Below are 18,339 nucleotides of genomic sequence, written 5' to 3'. Positions count from 1 at the left end.
TGTTTGAATTTATTATAAAATCATAATTTCATAATTATGATTTTCCATTTTCTTCAAATACTTCACCCATATTGTTGAATAAAATTTTACTGACTTGTTACATGTAATAACTACTCCTTTTTACGTACGAATTAAATCTCGACATATTTTTATGAAAACTGTCTTTATAATCAGATATTTACTTTGACAATCATTTGTTGGTTTTATTATTAGTATTTCTATTCGTTTGAAAGTATTTTAATTAAATTAATTATTTTCGGCATTTCAAAAATATTACAGTAGTTGTATTATATATAATTTAATTATACTTATGTAATTATTCATTTTATATTGAATGAAATATTAATTAATAGCGATCTTACTAATGGTCGAATCAATTATTGAACGAATGGAACTTAAAGTATTTACATTTTTTTTAAAAATAATTTATATTTGCAATACACTTAATACACAATTTTATTTCTCATTGCAGTAAATCAATTTTGTTTACAATAATCAACAACCAGTATCGATTAATATAAATAATAATTAATGCATCGTTTAATTAATAATTTAATTCTAAAATGTGCTAATGCTGCATTACTAAAAATTAAAAAAAAGACGAAAATAAAGACTGCGATAAAGCAATTTATGATTAGATATAAGAAAATAAAAGACATGGTATATAATAACCTGTTTTGCCATTCGTGATTAAACATAATGTTAAAAATATCATTACTAATGCATGAGCATCGAAATTCACGATTCTCGTTTTCAAATAATCGTTGCTCACTTCGCCACGTATTATGTTGGGCTTACATATACATTCGATGTGTATTTTCATATTCGGTAATCTGCTGTTTGTACATTTTCTCGATAAACACAAATACATACTATCACTTTTTATGGCAATGATAACTACACACAAACAATTTTTACTGACGTGGGCCAATCGAGCTTCTTCTGAATCTCATTCCGTTCGACTCAATAAGAATAAAGATTGGAGTGAACACGTGGAATTCATTGAAATGAGCGATATCAAGTATATGAGTGTAACAATTGATACTACGCGAGGCTTGACACTATTATTTTAATTATGACGTAAAGAAATTCATATTCTGTACGTACGTACTACCTATTTATGCGTACGTAGTATATTTTAATAAATAATATTATAAATAGAACACATTGTCTTCAAAAATATCGTCACTTGATAACAATGATATTCAAATAGAATTTCCTTACGTATCATCAATATAACAACCATTCTCATTTGCGAAACTGAAATTTTATTTTCCGGTAGATTTTTTATTAACGCCAAAGAATAGGTAATAGAATTAATATTAATACAATATGCGAAGCTTAAAAAACCAGTTTGAATTAATCGACAAAAATTCAAACGACTTTCATAATCATTATATTATTTGGAATTTTATTCAAATTTAACAGAAATTTTTAAATTTAAGTCATACAATTCCTGCTGTAAATATAATGTATTATTTTGTACATATATATGAGTCCATAACGATCATTATACGCTAAAAGATTAAAGGAATATATTATTTTTATTTATTGAAGATGTATATTCTCATATTACAAAATTATATTATAAACTTAAAATTTAATATTAACATGTACGTTAGTTAATATAGAGAGGATTTTATTATTCCGCGAGCTAAGGAAATCCTTATGTCTAGACTAGTGTAAGATTGAATTAAATTAATGAAAGTATTAAATTCGATAAGACATTATGAAAAACAATAATAAACACTTTAAAGTAATAATTGAATTCGGTTTTATTTGAATACATTCGAAAGAAAGAAATATACATAATTATAATTATTTCTTATAAGTAATATAGTTTACAAACTAATAATCGATAAAATATCTGAAAATGTATATGCAAAACGAAGTCAACACCTGTGCCCAACAATTTACTTACTTGCAATGTTTACTGGTGTTTACCCGAAAACTCGAATTTAAAGAATGAAATCTTCATGAACATTAAAGCAAAGCCGGCCAATTCCTTGTCACCATTGTCTTTGAATCGATAAAAGAACAAAAGAAGTTAAAAGCCGAACACGTGTGCCCATATGTGTTCGGGCTGGATGGACCACGATGAATAATTTTGTCGATAGGATTACTAAAATATAATTAATGCTTCTTAAATCCGATACCTGATGCAAGACTTTTACTTGGTAGACATAAACCTATTCAAGTCTTTAGATATTTACAAAATTTCTGAGCTTTAATTTGTTTTTGAGACGCTGATTACAGAACGGAGTACTAAGATGTGCAATTAAAAAAATTCTGTATACTTTTACAGGAATGATATTTATAAATTACACACACACGCGCGCACGCACGCATGCACACGCACGCACGCATGCACACACACACACACGCACGCACGCATGCACACACACACACACACACACACACACACACATACAGATACATATGTATCTACATATATTTTTTAATTTTTAAATTTTAATTGATATATAATTGAATATTTTTATTATGCTGAAGAAATTTTATGTAGAACATACACATGGACGTGAATGTACTATTTCTGCTGTTTATATATTACAGAAAATTATTTTTAAAGCTTCGAGAGTAAGTTAACGTTCATGCCATCCATCTTCTTTAAACTTAATATAAATTATCCTTATATACTGGTTATTTACATTTTCTATAATAAATCACCAGAATTACTTAGACAAATTGTTAATAAATAGTTTGAACTTTTTAAATCCATCACGTGATTAATACATTTTAATACATTTCATTTACAATATTCGTATATTTTATAATGTATTCCATTATTTTAACTACACATATATTTTTTATTTTTATTTTTATTGAGATTGCTTACTCAACACATCGATTTAATGTAAGAAACGTGTACAAATTTATGAATGAAATTTATATTTTTTTATTGTATGAAAATATTTTTTCATTTGTATAATCCAATTGTAAATAAAAATCATTGTCACATGACATAATTAAATAAAAGTATTTTGCACACACATTCTTGACTTGTTGTATATTCAGATAATTGTTATATAGTAAATATTATTTTATACATTGTATATTGAAAAATATAGTACTGATTATTAAATTAAAAAAAGTTGTTCATTTATTGGAATAAAGTATAGAAAGAAAAAATGGAATCGTATGTGTTTATATTATCATTATTTTGTAGAAATTAATTCGAAAATAACATAATCTGTAATAGTGTTATGTATAAAAAGATATTATTTCAATATATTAAAACAATTGGAAATTTACACATTCGGTCAATAATAGTTTATCGTTACCAATATATTTCATTAAATTTTATATGACAGATGATATTTATTAATTAGCATTATTAAACAGAGTAAATCTTACTTCAAAAAATGGCTTCTTTTCCGTTCAAATATACTCGAATAAAAATTTTATTCTTTTTAAGTAAATTAAATTAATGCATAAACTAGTTATTTCAATCATTAATAAAAATTTGAATTTTCATTAGATATATATACATATATATATATATATATATATATATATATATATATATATATATATGTCTGTGTTAAAACATTAGAATTAAGTATATGTACGTAAAAATTACACTTTATATAAATTGTTTATATATTTATTACATATTGTGAAAAATTTAGAAAATTTACTACATATTAAAACAAAGTTTACTATAAATAAACCGATAATAACTCAGGGTACATGCATTTTATGATATGAAATATGATAACGGTTTAACACGCTCTTTTTTATTCTTAATAGGATAGATTAATATGTTAACCCAATAAATTAACTTGTTAAAATGTTTCAAACAACTAATAGATAACAAATAATTAAATATAACATTCAATTTAAACATAGGTTATAAAATTGCACCTTTTACCATTTTAAAATTCCTTTAAGATAATTTTACAAAATAATAATTTAAATTTCGGATATTTTTATATTTATAAATTAAAAATTTTAAAACTGCTTTATGTGTTCTCATCTTTCTTTTTCTCTGATGTATGCCGATCTATTTTCATAATTAAAATATCAATGACAGATAAGCATATTTAACAATATATCTTTAGTTTAAGTTTCATCGTTATTGTGCAGACGGATAAACGCACAATTACACGGATAAACACTTCATTGAACATGAATATAATTTTTAACAGCGTAAGTAACACGCTTAGTGTCGTCAGCCATCTGTGAAAAGAGAGAAAGATATAAGAATAAATCAACACTAACAAAAACTGGTAGAAAAGGTAGGAATTGAACAGGATGAAGAAAAGTTGGAATTAAAAAATATAATTTTAAGCAAATGAAATAAAACAAATATAGATAAATGAGTAGCAACTTCACCAATTATTTTAATTACAAACATCTAATTAATATACATTTATTTTCATTTTATGTAAAAACGATATTATTAGTGTTTTACAGTAAAATTTTATTTTCAAAAGATTTTGCAATTTTTTCAAATGTACATCATTTTACAAAAGATTGATAATTGTGTTAATATTATTATTACAATGATCAATGTTACAGTGTACTTTTTAATTTAAATAAGAGTTTGCTAAGATTTAATTTGCTTATTGGTTGAATAAATATGGAATTCGTAAAATTCGCTTGTAAATTATCCAAATTAAAAGGATAGTAATTATTTGGATGGAAATAAAAATTTTGATTTGTAAGTCATTGCTTATATCTTATGTATTCAATATGTATACTTATTTAAATTAAATTATTTTGTTTTTAACAAAATATATATGTAAAACTATATAAATAATTTCAAAAGAGATTTGCGAATTTTTCAAATTATACATAAAATAGAGACGTCGACTGCCATTTTTATAAAATATATTTATAATGCTTTATAAATGTTTAAAATACATCGAGAAAATATACGAACATTATATAATTAACTTTTTATCGATATTTTCAGAGAGGAGATAATTCATTAAAAAAAAAAAAAATATGTAAGAATAATTTGAAAATTGATATTTGGATCGATAAAAGTATTTGACAATATATTTATGAGAATGTCAAAACGATTTTATAATTAAAATTAAAATTTCGTAATTGAAAATGACATTTTTGCTTCCGAAAGCAATGCTTTTATTGATTATTATTTAATTTCAATTCGTCGATGAATTTTATTACCAACAATAATTCGTCTTTATTTTATAATTTTAAATACAATGTTATCGATGGAAAATCCAATAATTAGACAAAATGAACGAAGTTACAGATTCCAATGAAACAGCGAATCGAGAAAACAACATAAGTCAAAGATCTCCTTTAGCGACTTGTATAGCAAGTACACGTAAAAAAGTCACGTGATACAATCCGTACAGGTTATACTATGTGTGGTGTATCGAAAAAAGAAGAAGAAGATGAAGAAGTAGAGGAAGAAGAAGAAGAAGAAGAACAACAACAAGAAGAAGCAAAAAAGATGTCGAGGGGGGCGGAGGAGGAGGAGGAGGAGGAGGAGGAGGAGGAGGATGAGGAGGATGAGGAGGATGAGGTAGAACAGGTAGAAAGTGGCATCTAAGATGAAGAAAAGAAAAGTACGCAATGGAGAAGAAGAATGTTAGAAGGGATTGGGCAAGAAAGCGAGCGACGAGTAAAAAGACAAAAGTAAAGAGTTGGAGCCCAAGGAAGACGGACATGCACACAGCCACGTATACGTCCACGGGGACAGAGTGCGAGTGAGAAGGAGAGAGGGATAGAGACGGATCGAGTGCGTGCGATGGAGTGCGCGAGCGACGGTCGGGTAGCGGCGAAGAGGGGAAGGTGAGCGAACAGCGATCGGGACGGAGACCTACATATTCCGAGCGCGGGGGCCAATGAGACGGCGCAATGTGGCGCATATAACTTCTCTCCTCCTCGGTGGCCGCGCGCGAGCGAGATGGAGATAGAGTGGCGGAGGCCCTCGGCGTCGCGGCGCGGCTCCGTCGCCGCCAGTCGTCCGCCGGCACTCCGCCAACGCAGTCTTTCGTCTTCCCGGCAAGCGTTGCCCTTCAGCAGCAACCTCCACATCGGCACGCATTCGCGTCTAGCCATCCCCTCGCACGGCACCTCTCCTTTTCCACCCGCTCAACCTCTTACCAAAAACTGACCAGGGCGATGATGGCCGCCACTCGTAACGCGCTCCTCGTCGTGACGTGCTCCTGCCTCGTCTTCGGCCTTGTCGCCGAGGCGGCCGACCTCAAGGTCGAAAAGGTCTACGTGCCAGAGGTCTGTGAGCTCAAGTCTAAGAAGGGCGATCAGCTTACGATGCATTACACAGGCACCCTGGCCGACGGCACCAAGTTCGACTCAAGGTCAGTGACATTCGCCGATAGCGGCAATCGGCACCAAACTTGGCCCTCGCGCCGATCGCACATTCTTATTTTACGTGAGACCGCTTACGCCTTATGGTACTTTGTCGGCTGTTTTTACTTGGCGGTGTCCTTGAATGGCTGGACTCGCGGTGATGCTTGCAAGACTGTTCGTCCACCGCCCCCCCGCCACCTCTTGGTCTCTCTCTCTCTCTCTCTCTCTCTCTCTCTCTCTCTCTCTCTCTATCAACTTGTTTTTTACGTTGTTAGTGGCCGCGATTGATCGTGTCGATAGCGCGACGATTAAGTTGATTTTGATGAGAAATATTCCTCGGGTTGCCTATTCGATCGCTTATTAACAAAATTTTCACAATCCAGTCTCTTAACAAAATCTTACGTCCCCAACCATATGTTTTGAGCGGATGATTAGATTGAGATTCAATTTTAATGTAAACGGTTGGAGATGTTGAAGTAACGGACCGAATTTGTCACGCAATTCGACTTTTACTAATGCGCTGCCATTTCATCAACTAATTTAAGAAACGTTGTATGCTAACGTTATTTTAAGAATTTTCAAAGATTAATGTGTTTCTGAAACAAATTTTTGATGAAATGTATTGTCATTTTGTTATTTCATTATTGATAAATATAATTAGTTCTTTAGATTTCTTATCGCTAAGTCTAACTGAGAATTTTATAATTGACTAATGGAGGCACGGGTCAAGATAAATTTAAATGTTTAACTTTCGGACATTGGTAAAGAGAAAATCTTCTTGTAAGTAAAAGAGATACAAAAAAAAAAAAAAATAATAATTGTATCTCAAAAAATTCAAAGTCATCTTATTAAAGCTTTTTCATTGAGCATATTTGGTTAACATTAATATAAAAGAAAGTCGACAGGTCGATTAGTGAAATCATGAAAGTAGTAATGAAAATTAATAAATAAAGTACAAAGCATTGTTATTTTAATTTTCCTTCTCATATTACTTAAATAAACGGAATTTATACAGGACTTTGTATGACTCGGGAATACATAGGAACTTTATAGAATTCAGGCGTGTACAAGAGATAATTCGATTCTATTCGTAAAGTGAAAGCCCCGTGATGTTACTACAACTGCAAAGATATAATTCATTGACTACGCTGCCGCACAATAAACTTGGAAAGATAATTTCTACATTTTTTCTTCCTAAATGCGGAAGACGGGCTTCTTTTCTCCTTTTTTTTTCGCGCGCAGCAGACAATTCTTCGGTTAAAATTCAGCTGATATATCCCACCGTATTCCGCAGCGCGACGAAATAAAATAAATAAAATGTGTACGTCGTCGATTTGTTACGGTCTGAAGGGACATGTGACCAAACACCTCGATAAATAATTCAAATAAATGAAATGAGGGCATAATTTTTTGTAAAGTTCATACAATGCAAAATTATTTATTGCATTGGCAATGAATTATTATTAAAATCAAGGAAATAACGATAAAGGAAAATTTATAGTAAACACTATGTACGGTATGTATTATGGAGTCGATAAAAAATTATTATAACGCACGCAATTAAAAGCGCTGATGCGTTAAATCTCCCTTGTAATTTAATAAAAAAAAAATTTACTTACTATTTAAAAAACTTAATATATAAATATCATAAATACGATTGTGCAAAAAATTAATGCGCATTTTAAAATAAAGTATTTAAAAAAAGTTTTTTTTACATGATACGTTAGATTAATATATTATCATTCTCCAGTCGGTGTGAAAGGTAAATTAAAAACCAGCTTAAGTAACTGTAAGATCATCTTAAGCTGCGAAACAGGAAAGAAGATGACGCGGTCATCATTTGCTGACGTGCGCGAAGAGTGGAAGAGAGAAAAAGTAGGAGAGGGGAATAAAGCCATCCGTTACCTCCATATGGAAGTAATTTCTTAAGGTTTTTGGCCGAGAAATAAATGATAAATGCAAGCATATGCTTGATTTTAAAAATATTTTATGAATGTAAGGATAAATTATGTGTCAGAGTAGCATTGCTATTGATAAACTTTGTTCTATGATATGAAAGAATACGTGATTTGTCGTATAATGGCTATGGATATTATTTAAATTAAAACTTTCTCAATTCATTTGTCATAAAAGTGATAGAGCATAAAATTGTTAAGAAAAATTTTCTTTTATATGTCATTAACCTCGAGTTCACGATTTCTTTGAGAACTTTGCAAAAATTTCTTAATATGAGAATTTATTAAACTTGCCATTTGCCAAAATTCTAATCACTCTATAATGCATATAAATCACTTTTAGAATTACCGTCATCATCGATTCTTTTAATAACGAATTGTAATAACTAATTACAATTTCAATCGACCCAATCGTATCTTTACTAAAGAAAAAGATTTATTATTATTTCAGTGTTTACAGATTTTTCCTAAGGACAATTCCAATGTCTCTTTATTCATATATTATTTAAACTCGTATTTAAACAATCAGCCGAATATAATCGATGAACTAACTAATCGAAATGCTTTAATACATATTAAATGAAAATTTTATTATGCAAAGTACAATTGATTTTAAATACTCGACAATGTAACATTAATCGTTTGCCAATGTATTATGCGTATCTGCAATCGAAACTTCATAAGTACTTTTTTAACTGAGCAGTTTGAAACTTTAAAGTGATTCAAAGTAATTCAAAGTTAGAAAACCGAGTCAAATATGAAAATCTAAATTTCTGCCAACATTTTTTACGCACATTTTCGTTTGGTCGACAATATCCACGTGCCAAGGATCGAAGTGTACATGGGAACGCAATTTTATGGTCTTCAAAACTGGCATACTCGCAAATTTCGATAGATAATAGATCGATAGAATGCTGTTGGAAAAAAAATTATCCTTATACTCGTGACAGCCTCCCCAGCATTTTTAAGCATGAAACGAAACTATTTTATTACGTTCCTATGCAAATTTTTGTTGGTCCAGGTACAATTCAACCCGTCGAAAATCTCTTCCGCGCTATATTTGCACTCTTATGGCTTCGTCGTTTCATTGTCTTGTTTGACATTTTTATTGCAAGCGACGTATCCCAAGGATGTTTCCGAGATTACATGAAGAGGATCTTTTTCTTGGAATGCCTATAATTTGATTATTCTTAAGATGTGTAAGTCTCGAAAGATATACATTATCCGTAACGTATTGATATAGTCAGCTTATACAACAAATTGATCCTTATCTTTTTCTTTTTTTTTATCAATCTCTTATCCTATTATACCGACGTTAATATATATATATGTGTGTGTGTGTGTGTGTGTGCGCGTGCGCGTGCCCGTGTATTTTCGATAAATTAAAGCCTATTTGATTTATCTCAATATAGCTGTAACCTATTATTATTTAATTGTAATCCTCTAATTATATTCTTAAATTCGAATGTAACAATTACAAAATCACCTCCTCGCGTCGTTATAATTAAATGTCACCAATTTTTTTTTTTTTTTTTTTTTTCTTTTTTTTTACCATCTACTTGCATCAATTTTCGATGGAATACAAAATGTAAATCTATCAAATTATCTTATATTTAAATACCTGCTTAAATGTAAATTAATCTTTAAAATATTAATTTGCACAATGTTTAATGATATATAATAATCAATAATATATGCACGTTTTAATTAATTTAAAAATTTCTATATATTTCAAGAATTTCAGTCACCAGATTTATATTATATATTCAATTTTATTGTACAGTGAGTGTAATTGGAACACATTTTTACATTTTACATTTGTTATATTTTGATTTTGAATAGAGTATGGAATTTTTGGTCCTTTGTTTCTAATAATGATATTATTAAAACAATAATAAAATTATATTCAATTATATTAATTTAAGAACGGTAAATTCTTTATATAATTCATTATTTCATTCGAGTGCTTGATTGAAAATTGTTATTGTAGGAAATAAGAAAATGAAAGAAAATGATCGTTAACGTTCATAATCGTTTTAATAAGGTTAAAATAAATATCTCAAGTAATTTTCCTTGCTTTCCTCAACTACGCATAGGAACACAATTTAAATATCTAACGGATTCATCAGTCCGATTCACATTTGATTTACGTACTTTGCACATCTATTATTTTCCATTGCAATGAACCCCACCGACGTTTTAATAAAGTTTTTGTCTTCAGAATAGAAGTTTTTTTTTTTTTTTTTCTTTTTTTTAAGTTGTAATTAACAGGAATTAGCATGAATGACCCACATTTTGATTTTCCCCTAAAATGAGTCAATTCAACAAACGTAAGCAGACAAATTGATTAGTTTCTTCAAAAACTGTAAGCATAATTATCATTGTAAACTACTTAAACTCCTGTCCGGGAGAACGAGCATTATAAATAAATAAAACCGCCTAAACTATTTTTCTTTACCTGGCTCACTACCCGGGCGCAAGATGAGTGGGTGCAGTAGCCACGTCATAAAACCGAGGTTGCTTTGCATTTCCATTGAGACGAGTTTAGGGCAGGAGAGACAATGTGTGTGTTTTCCGTACTTTGAGTAATTACCTTTATTGCGCTCTCCTTTTCCGACCTCCCTCACTGTTACTAATAGAGACTCTCCACGGTAAATCTCGAGGGCTTTGCACACAGCCTCACTTTGGCGCATTCAATGACGTTTCGAAATAGGAAACCGCCCGTGTTTGTGCCGAGTCCTGCGAAATTATTCTGCGCCGCCGTTATAAGTACCGTTAATTGCCTGCTCGGACTCCGATGTAGCAAGAGTTAGAATAATAATAACAACAACAACAATAATAATAATAACAATAGCAATAATAATAACAATAACAATAACAATAATAATAATAATAATAATAATAATAATAATAATAATAAGTAGAAGAAGATGTAGGAGAAGGGAGAGAAATTGATGGAGGAAGTGGCGGAGGAGGCGGAAGAGAAGGAGAAGACGAAGATATGTATACATACATGCGCGCGCTCGCGCGCGCACACACACAGAGAGAGAGAGAGAGAGAGAGAGAGAAAGAGAGAGAAAGAGAAAGAGAGAATATACGTTCCAGCATGCGCGCATGCGCGTCTATTATAACTTTATTTATATACATTTATGAGCGATGCCTATTAAAAATTAGAGGTCTTAATCGAATATAAAATTAATTATATAAATTATATATGCAACGAACGCCTCTAAACTGAATATATTTATATTTTAATATCAATTTTTCATATTAAATGGTTAAAGAGCAAATTATTATTATAGATATTATAAAAGGCGTATATATATATATATATATATATTAATTTTTCTTCAAAAATATTTTACATTTTATTGTTAAAGCAATTATTTCAAAGTATCGTTACGAGTAGTGCTGATAGTTAGCATCCATTATTATATTTATATTCGTGCCTCTATAGTTGCGAAAGACTTTTCCCCTTCTTATTGCGCAAACTTTAGGAAATATAATTATTACGCGAACTACAAACCTTACTATCTTTATTGCGATGTGCCAGTTTATATTTACATAACTAATTATAACTCCTTGTATCATTATTTAACTTATTTTAGGGTTATTTTTATGTTGAACCGTTAAAAATGCATATATTAAAGTAACAATTACTTAGTAAATTCTATTTACATTAATAATTATGATTATTATTATTATTATTATTATTATTATTATTATTATTATTGTTTAATTTTATTTATTTTGTCAAGATTATTAATATTACTAGGCAAAATATTGTACAATTAAGTTATTGAATAAAATTATCCGGACAACTCGTTTATTAACTTATGAAGTCATATTTAAGGAATACCCGACTGAATCCTATTTTCTGAATGTGTAAACCAAATAAAGCGACGGCCGAATGAATAATTAACCTATTGCCAATTAAATTATCACAATAAAGTGCAACGTTATGGATAGCGCGTTTAATATTATAAGCATACAACTTGAGTCTCGTGAAAAGTAATCATCAAATTAACCAAAAAATTGAATTCAAATTATTAAATCCCAGAGTGAAGCACACATTATTACAACGAGATTTAAAAATACTTTAGTTCAAAGTTGATGCGATGCAGTGACGAGCGGTAGCTTGAAAATTAAAATTGTACATGTTGGGAGTGTATTCGACAGATTTCGAGGGGCACGCGACAGAATCTAAATAACTGCATTGGATAAGGACAACGGATATCCGTCCCAACATTCTCAGCACATGCATTCATGACTTCGTACAGCTCGGCGAATACTCTTGGCGTTGACTCTTAGGTTTATAAGGTACTTGTGTGACACCCACCCGCTCTTTTTAATGCACTCGGACGAATAAGACGAGAGGCACAACTGCGTTTAGGGGGGGGGGATCAACGCGAGAGCGACGCGTTGTTCTTAACATAGAGAAGCAAGTTTTACGCCATGGAGCAGTTTAACAAGGAAGAGCAATTCTTTATCCTGTGTTTATGCATTTAATGTGAGCTTATAAGCCAAAATCAGAGAGAGAGAGAGAGAGAGAAATGATATTAAGTTATGAACATATAGTATTTTCAATTTCTTTGAAGATTCGTAGATATCGAGGCTGCTGTTTCGAGCGAATAAGAATTTGCAGCCTTGTGATGGCAATAAAATTGAACGATTCATTACGAAAATTTGATAGTCGAGTCCTTCACGAGTATTGCTTAAAATACTTTAATACCTTGGACCTTCCATATTTTAATGCATAAGTTGAGTTGATTTTCACCTAAAATAGCAGTGTATCAATTATTATGTTAATCATACATTTGAATCGTTAACTATTCTTAATTATTTATTCTCAATGTAATGAAAACAAATATATTTTACTATTATTTTCATCCTGAGTCATTTGCAATAATTAATAATTTATAATTTGCAGACAGTCAGCTCTCCTAAAATAAAGTAAATACCTATTCATTTTATTTGTATATATATATATATATATATATATATATATACAAAAAGAATTTTTCACTCATATTTATTCACAATGCAGTAAATTTTAATCATTTTTATAATAAAAACGCATGTAAAGACATGTTATAACGACATGACATAACGAATGTTTTAGAAGTTAATATAAAAGTCCGTACCATTTAATTATCTTCGTTCCATAATCTTGGTTCAATAAATAATCCATTATTTTATCGATTATTTTACTTGGAAATGAATATTTCTATTATGTTACATATAATTCTGGATGGTCGTGTACTTACTTAATACTATTTGCCGCTGTTATGCAATGCCGTTTCAGTTTTACATTTAATATCATTTAGTATCTATAAAATAGTTCCGGTAATTTAACTTTGTAGATTAAAATTCCAGTGTTGCTGGAGAATGTGTGATATTCAAAAAATTCGCTGCACCACTCCTTATATTAACGTCTCTTATTCTTAAAAAGTTTTAATAGTCTTTTGATATTAATTATCTTGTTTATTTAAGCTATGTAATTTCCGTAATTCCATAATTATTTTATTCAATATGCTTGTTTAGCGTGTTGGTAATTACTGCTAAATAATTTGAAACATTTCATGAAAATAAGTAATTAAAATTAAGGCTTAACTTTATTTGTTCAATTTATGATTCTAGCGCAAGAGCCTTGAACTCCTAGAAAAACATAAAAGAAAAAGCAAGAACCTAGAAAAAGAATACTCGATGTGTTTACTCAACACACGCGGTACACCATTATATTCTAATAAACAATATTTTTCGTGAAATCGCAGTTATTGCTGAAGTAAAATTTCGGAAACTCTCTATCGATGTTTGCAATTGTAAAATCTAACTTCCTTTTTCCGTTCCAGTTTCTAACATAAATGACTCACTCGCTTTTACGACTTGAGCTTAGCCGTAATGGAGCCGAGTGCAACACTATATACCGAAACGATCTCATTACTTTCGTTTTCTCTAGAAATTCCACCGCGATTGCATTTTCGTTTAAGACCAAATTGCTAGATTCACATCATAATCTATAATTAATATTCAATATAGGGACAGGAAAATGTTGGGTCAGAATTTTTTGTCTTCTTCGAGGTCTAACAATGCAAAGCTTTTCTTGCCTTAGACTGCAAGGACAAGCGCGAATGTCGGAGGTATCAGTCACGTTGGAGGCCAGTCACCGATATCGCAAACGCGCCTCGAGAGACGCCACGAGACGCAGAAAAATTTGGGCAGCTGGAGTGCAGGGACCAATCCTCTTCTGTCGCTTGTATTCACCTCATCCTCGAATCGTCGAATGGTCCGCGCTGGTAAGGGGGGGAAGGAGATTGGATACAGAAAGCATTGGCAGTCGCAAGCTCCTTGCTCCTCGAATCTTATCGATGCTGTTCCTTTTCGCACTGCTGGCGAGTGATTTCACATTGATTATGACGAGCACTTCGAATATAAGTACACCAAACTCTAAAGCAAAACTCGAGCAAACGTATTTTCGATTATATAAGTATGGCTCGGTGTAGACCGATTCTCAGAATTTCATTAAGAATGGAATGTTTATGCGCAGGAACGGGCGACGAAACGCTTGGTATATGTAGAATATTTTAATAGGCTAACGATCAACGTAATTGTTATTGTTCTTTACATTCAGCGATTAATTATTATATTCCGTTTAATGCTTTGTATCATTTAATCGAAATAAAATTGAACGATTCTAGTTGTGAATTTTGAATTCTATTTACTTTTACGTTCTTCATGAAACTTGGTTATTCGGAGATATCTTCTAATACAGCTCAGTTTGCTTTTATTATATGGTAAGCCACCACTTTCTACATCCACGCAGAGTGAATTTTATCATTGAAATAGAATGATTGATGGATACAGCGAGCGATATCTCATATCTTTAGTCATTGCCGTGTGATAAGTCAGAGATATTGAGAGAGATAGATAGATAGAGAGAGAGAGAGAGAGAGAGAGAGAGAGATTGAGATTGAGATTGAGATAGAGATAGAGATAGAGATAGAGATAGATAGAGAGAGAGTGTGTGTGTGTGTACGTGCGTGTACCTTCAATTGTAGAATTGAAACTCCAAGCATATTCAGGTCCATGTTATCTTCACGTGAATATCCGCTAGGAGATGAAAAACCTTTAAACTTCAGAACTGCAAAGTCTTTTATGAATGAACAAATGAAAATAATAATTTATCATCGAGCTACGATTTTACTATTATAGTCGGATTTATTGAAAAGTGATATTTTTAAATGCAGATATCTTATATAGAAGATAATGTAAGATAATGAAATTTTGCTTACATACTTTTAAAGTTTGAGTTTTCATTAAAAAATCTATTTAACTAGTTTCAATCAATTTCAATCTATTTCACTGATTTTGTAATAAAAGTTTGGTACGGTATTCACAAAAATTTATCCGGTTAGCAAAAAAAGGAGGAGATCTCGAATTATTTCTTTAAAAAAGTCATTGAGATAACGTGAAACTCATAAAAGACGAAGGGCAGAGAGTCATTTCTTATGAAAACAATGGCGACGCAATCGCGGTCCACTCTCGCATAATCAGAAACAAGGACCCGAGATATCAGCAAATGATCGATGTAAATATTTTGACGAAACAATGGGTAGGGGAGTGGTGGGCGGATGGTAGGCGGGGCAGCTACCAATTACGCCAAATGCATTAATTAATAGCCGCTAATGTCTCTCGTTATCATAATACGCAATGCGTAAGCTACCCGACCCAAAAGAGTCAATTTGTATAGTCCGGGCGATACAATAGCGAGTCCTCGTGCTCGGATGCGCCTGTATGTCGTGACCACGACATACGACCTTTGTGATCACGAGCGCGTTTCACCTCTTTACGTCCCTTATGGGACGAGCCTGTATAACTCTCCTGTGGCCGCTTCTCCTCTTTTAATGTGATTTCACCAAGCGATCCTCCCATTCCTAGCACTTGAACCGCCCTCACTCGGTTTTACGATTTCTTTATGTTTGCCTGTCTTGCGTTGATTTTCTTTAGCTTTGTTAGAGAGATACAATTGTCTCGTTACTTATGAGTGCCACGCCACTAGGCTGTTTAATTAGTGTTTAATTAGTCGCCGAGATAGAATGAAGTTGATAACGACCCTAGAGTTACGTGACTATAAGGTATTAGACAGTGATCGATGCTAAGGGGAATGAAGATTCATTTAGGAGAGGAATTCAGTACTTCAGTAACGCACAACAATAACTGGATACCATTAGAATGTTTCCATTCGATGGAAATATATGTTTATTTGAATTGACTTTGGATATGACGGAAGACATCGAATTAAATGAAACAATTAGTATAAAAATATTTGAAATAAATAATAGAATATTCCAGGAATATCAAATATTTAGTCATCAGGTTTATCAACATGGGGTTGATTTTTTTTTTTTTTTTTGTATTTTTTGGTTTTTTTTTCTGACTATTTTATTATTATTTTATGCATCTAATGCAATTTATTGAAAAAAAAATACAATAATTTAAAGTTATGAATAATGTTTCGATTGCTATCACTTTCTAGAGTTGCAATGAAAAACGATGGAAACTTTGACAGTAAAAACAAATGTTTAATAGAGTTTGATTTCGTGTAGTTTCTATCGACTGATCTAACTTTATATTTTTAAACTTTACCAACAACTCAAAATGATTCACTTATATTTGAAAAATATCATACATATTGTTTATTTTTCTTTCTTTACATGTTTCTCGTTATCATGTTTATCATTATTTAATGTTACGTATGTTGTTTACATGTTATAAATAAATGTGATTTTTGAACGATGTATTGCATTTTAATTAAACTAGAAAAGTTATGGAGGTTTTTTTTTGTTTTTTTGTTTTTGAAATTTACATATCATGTGTTATAAATAATCAATACGGCGTTCGTTGATAAAGTTTTTTTAAATTTTATAATTTTATTCAATGCATTATAAATATCATATATGCAACGATAATCAATGATGATTTTTCTTTCTGTTTCAGGTAAGACTGTCATTCTGACATTTTCATTTTACCGAATTCTCCGTTTTATGTAAGTTAAAGCTAATCTTCACATTGTCATATTTATCTTATATTATATTTATATTATACTTAAGGAAAGTCGATCGATCAATTTACATTTAATTTATTTAAATATAAATCGATTAATTAAAATTCTAACAGTAATTGAAATTGAATTAACAAATTCAATTAATTAGGTAAAATAAATTTATTAATGAATTTGCTGACTAATATTTATATAAATCATGCATATCACTTAAGGAAAAGTCTGAATATAATGTTCAATACTTCGGTTTCAAAGGTTATCCAGTATCATAGTTTACAAACAATATAATGTTGATACTACTTTATGGATTTATTGCTTTCAATTTTTTTTTGCATTTTGTAAATAAATACCTATTCAAATGAATTATATGAATTATAGGTTGAGAAAACGAAAAGTGTTGAATCAATACGTTGGATTACTACTTTTCATATCAACATTAAAAATAAATGAGAATAGAGATTTTTTTTTATTAATAAGTATTATTTTCATTTTTAAATTGCACAGAAATTGCTTTTGTATCGTGTTCCGTAGCATATTCTAATGACGAATGAAAATATGTAAATTTGAACAGATTTTGATTAATGACCAATCACATAATATGACGCACGATACACTAATTAGACCTACCTACCGTATCTCGGACTATTAATATTTTATTTAAGTTATACTTGTCGAGAAATCGAATTATTTCATCACTATTATGATTGAAATGTAATATTTATTTTTCATTTGCAGAATAGTAGATTAAAGATAAAGTTTTTGTACCTCATAGGAAATTAATATTTATTCAATTATAAATTCTGTGAGTAAGGATTAATTTAAAAATACTCACTGTTGTATTATTACAACTTACTCGTCATATTATACATGCATGTATCAATTTAAATTAGATAGTAATTTGGAAAAGTAAGGTCTACGTTTCAGTGCTTTATGTAGTTCATAATCTATTACTCCCATTGTCAAATTGTCTCAGTTTAATTAAATATAATGTAAACTTACAAACTTTAACGG

At 30.6% G+C, this 18,339-nt stretch overlaps 1 protein-coding gene across 2 annotated transcripts in view; it reads left to right on the top strand.

Moving 5' to 3' along the window:
- Positions 1 to 5,941: 5,941 nt before the first annotated feature.
- The window catches only part of Fkbp14 (peptidyl-prolyl cis-trans isomerase Fkb14), a 65,857-nt gene continuing 53,459 nt past the window's right edge, over positions 5,942 to 18,339 (top strand). For both annotated transcript variants that reach the window (XM_011506171.1, XM_011506170.1), the window contains exon 1: positions 5,942 to 6,320. In XM_011506171.1, coding sequence (XP_011504473.1) covers positions 6,124 to 6,320 — 197 coding nt within the window. In that variant the 5' untranslated portion in view covers positions 5,942 to 6,123. The remainder of the gene's footprint in view (positions 6,321 to 18,339) is intronic.

Source organism: Ceratosolen solmsi, unplaced genomic scaffold (genome assembly GCF_000503995.2).
Source record: "Ceratosolen solmsi marchali unplaced genomic scaffold, CerSol_1.0 scaffold7, whole genome shotgun sequence".
Classification (NCBI taxonomy): Eukaryota; Metazoa; Arthropoda; class Insecta; order Hymenoptera; family Agaonidae; genus Ceratosolen; species Ceratosolen solmsi.
Note: the sequence above shows the minus strand (reverse complement) of the source record. Positions and strands in the feature narration are given on the sequence as shown.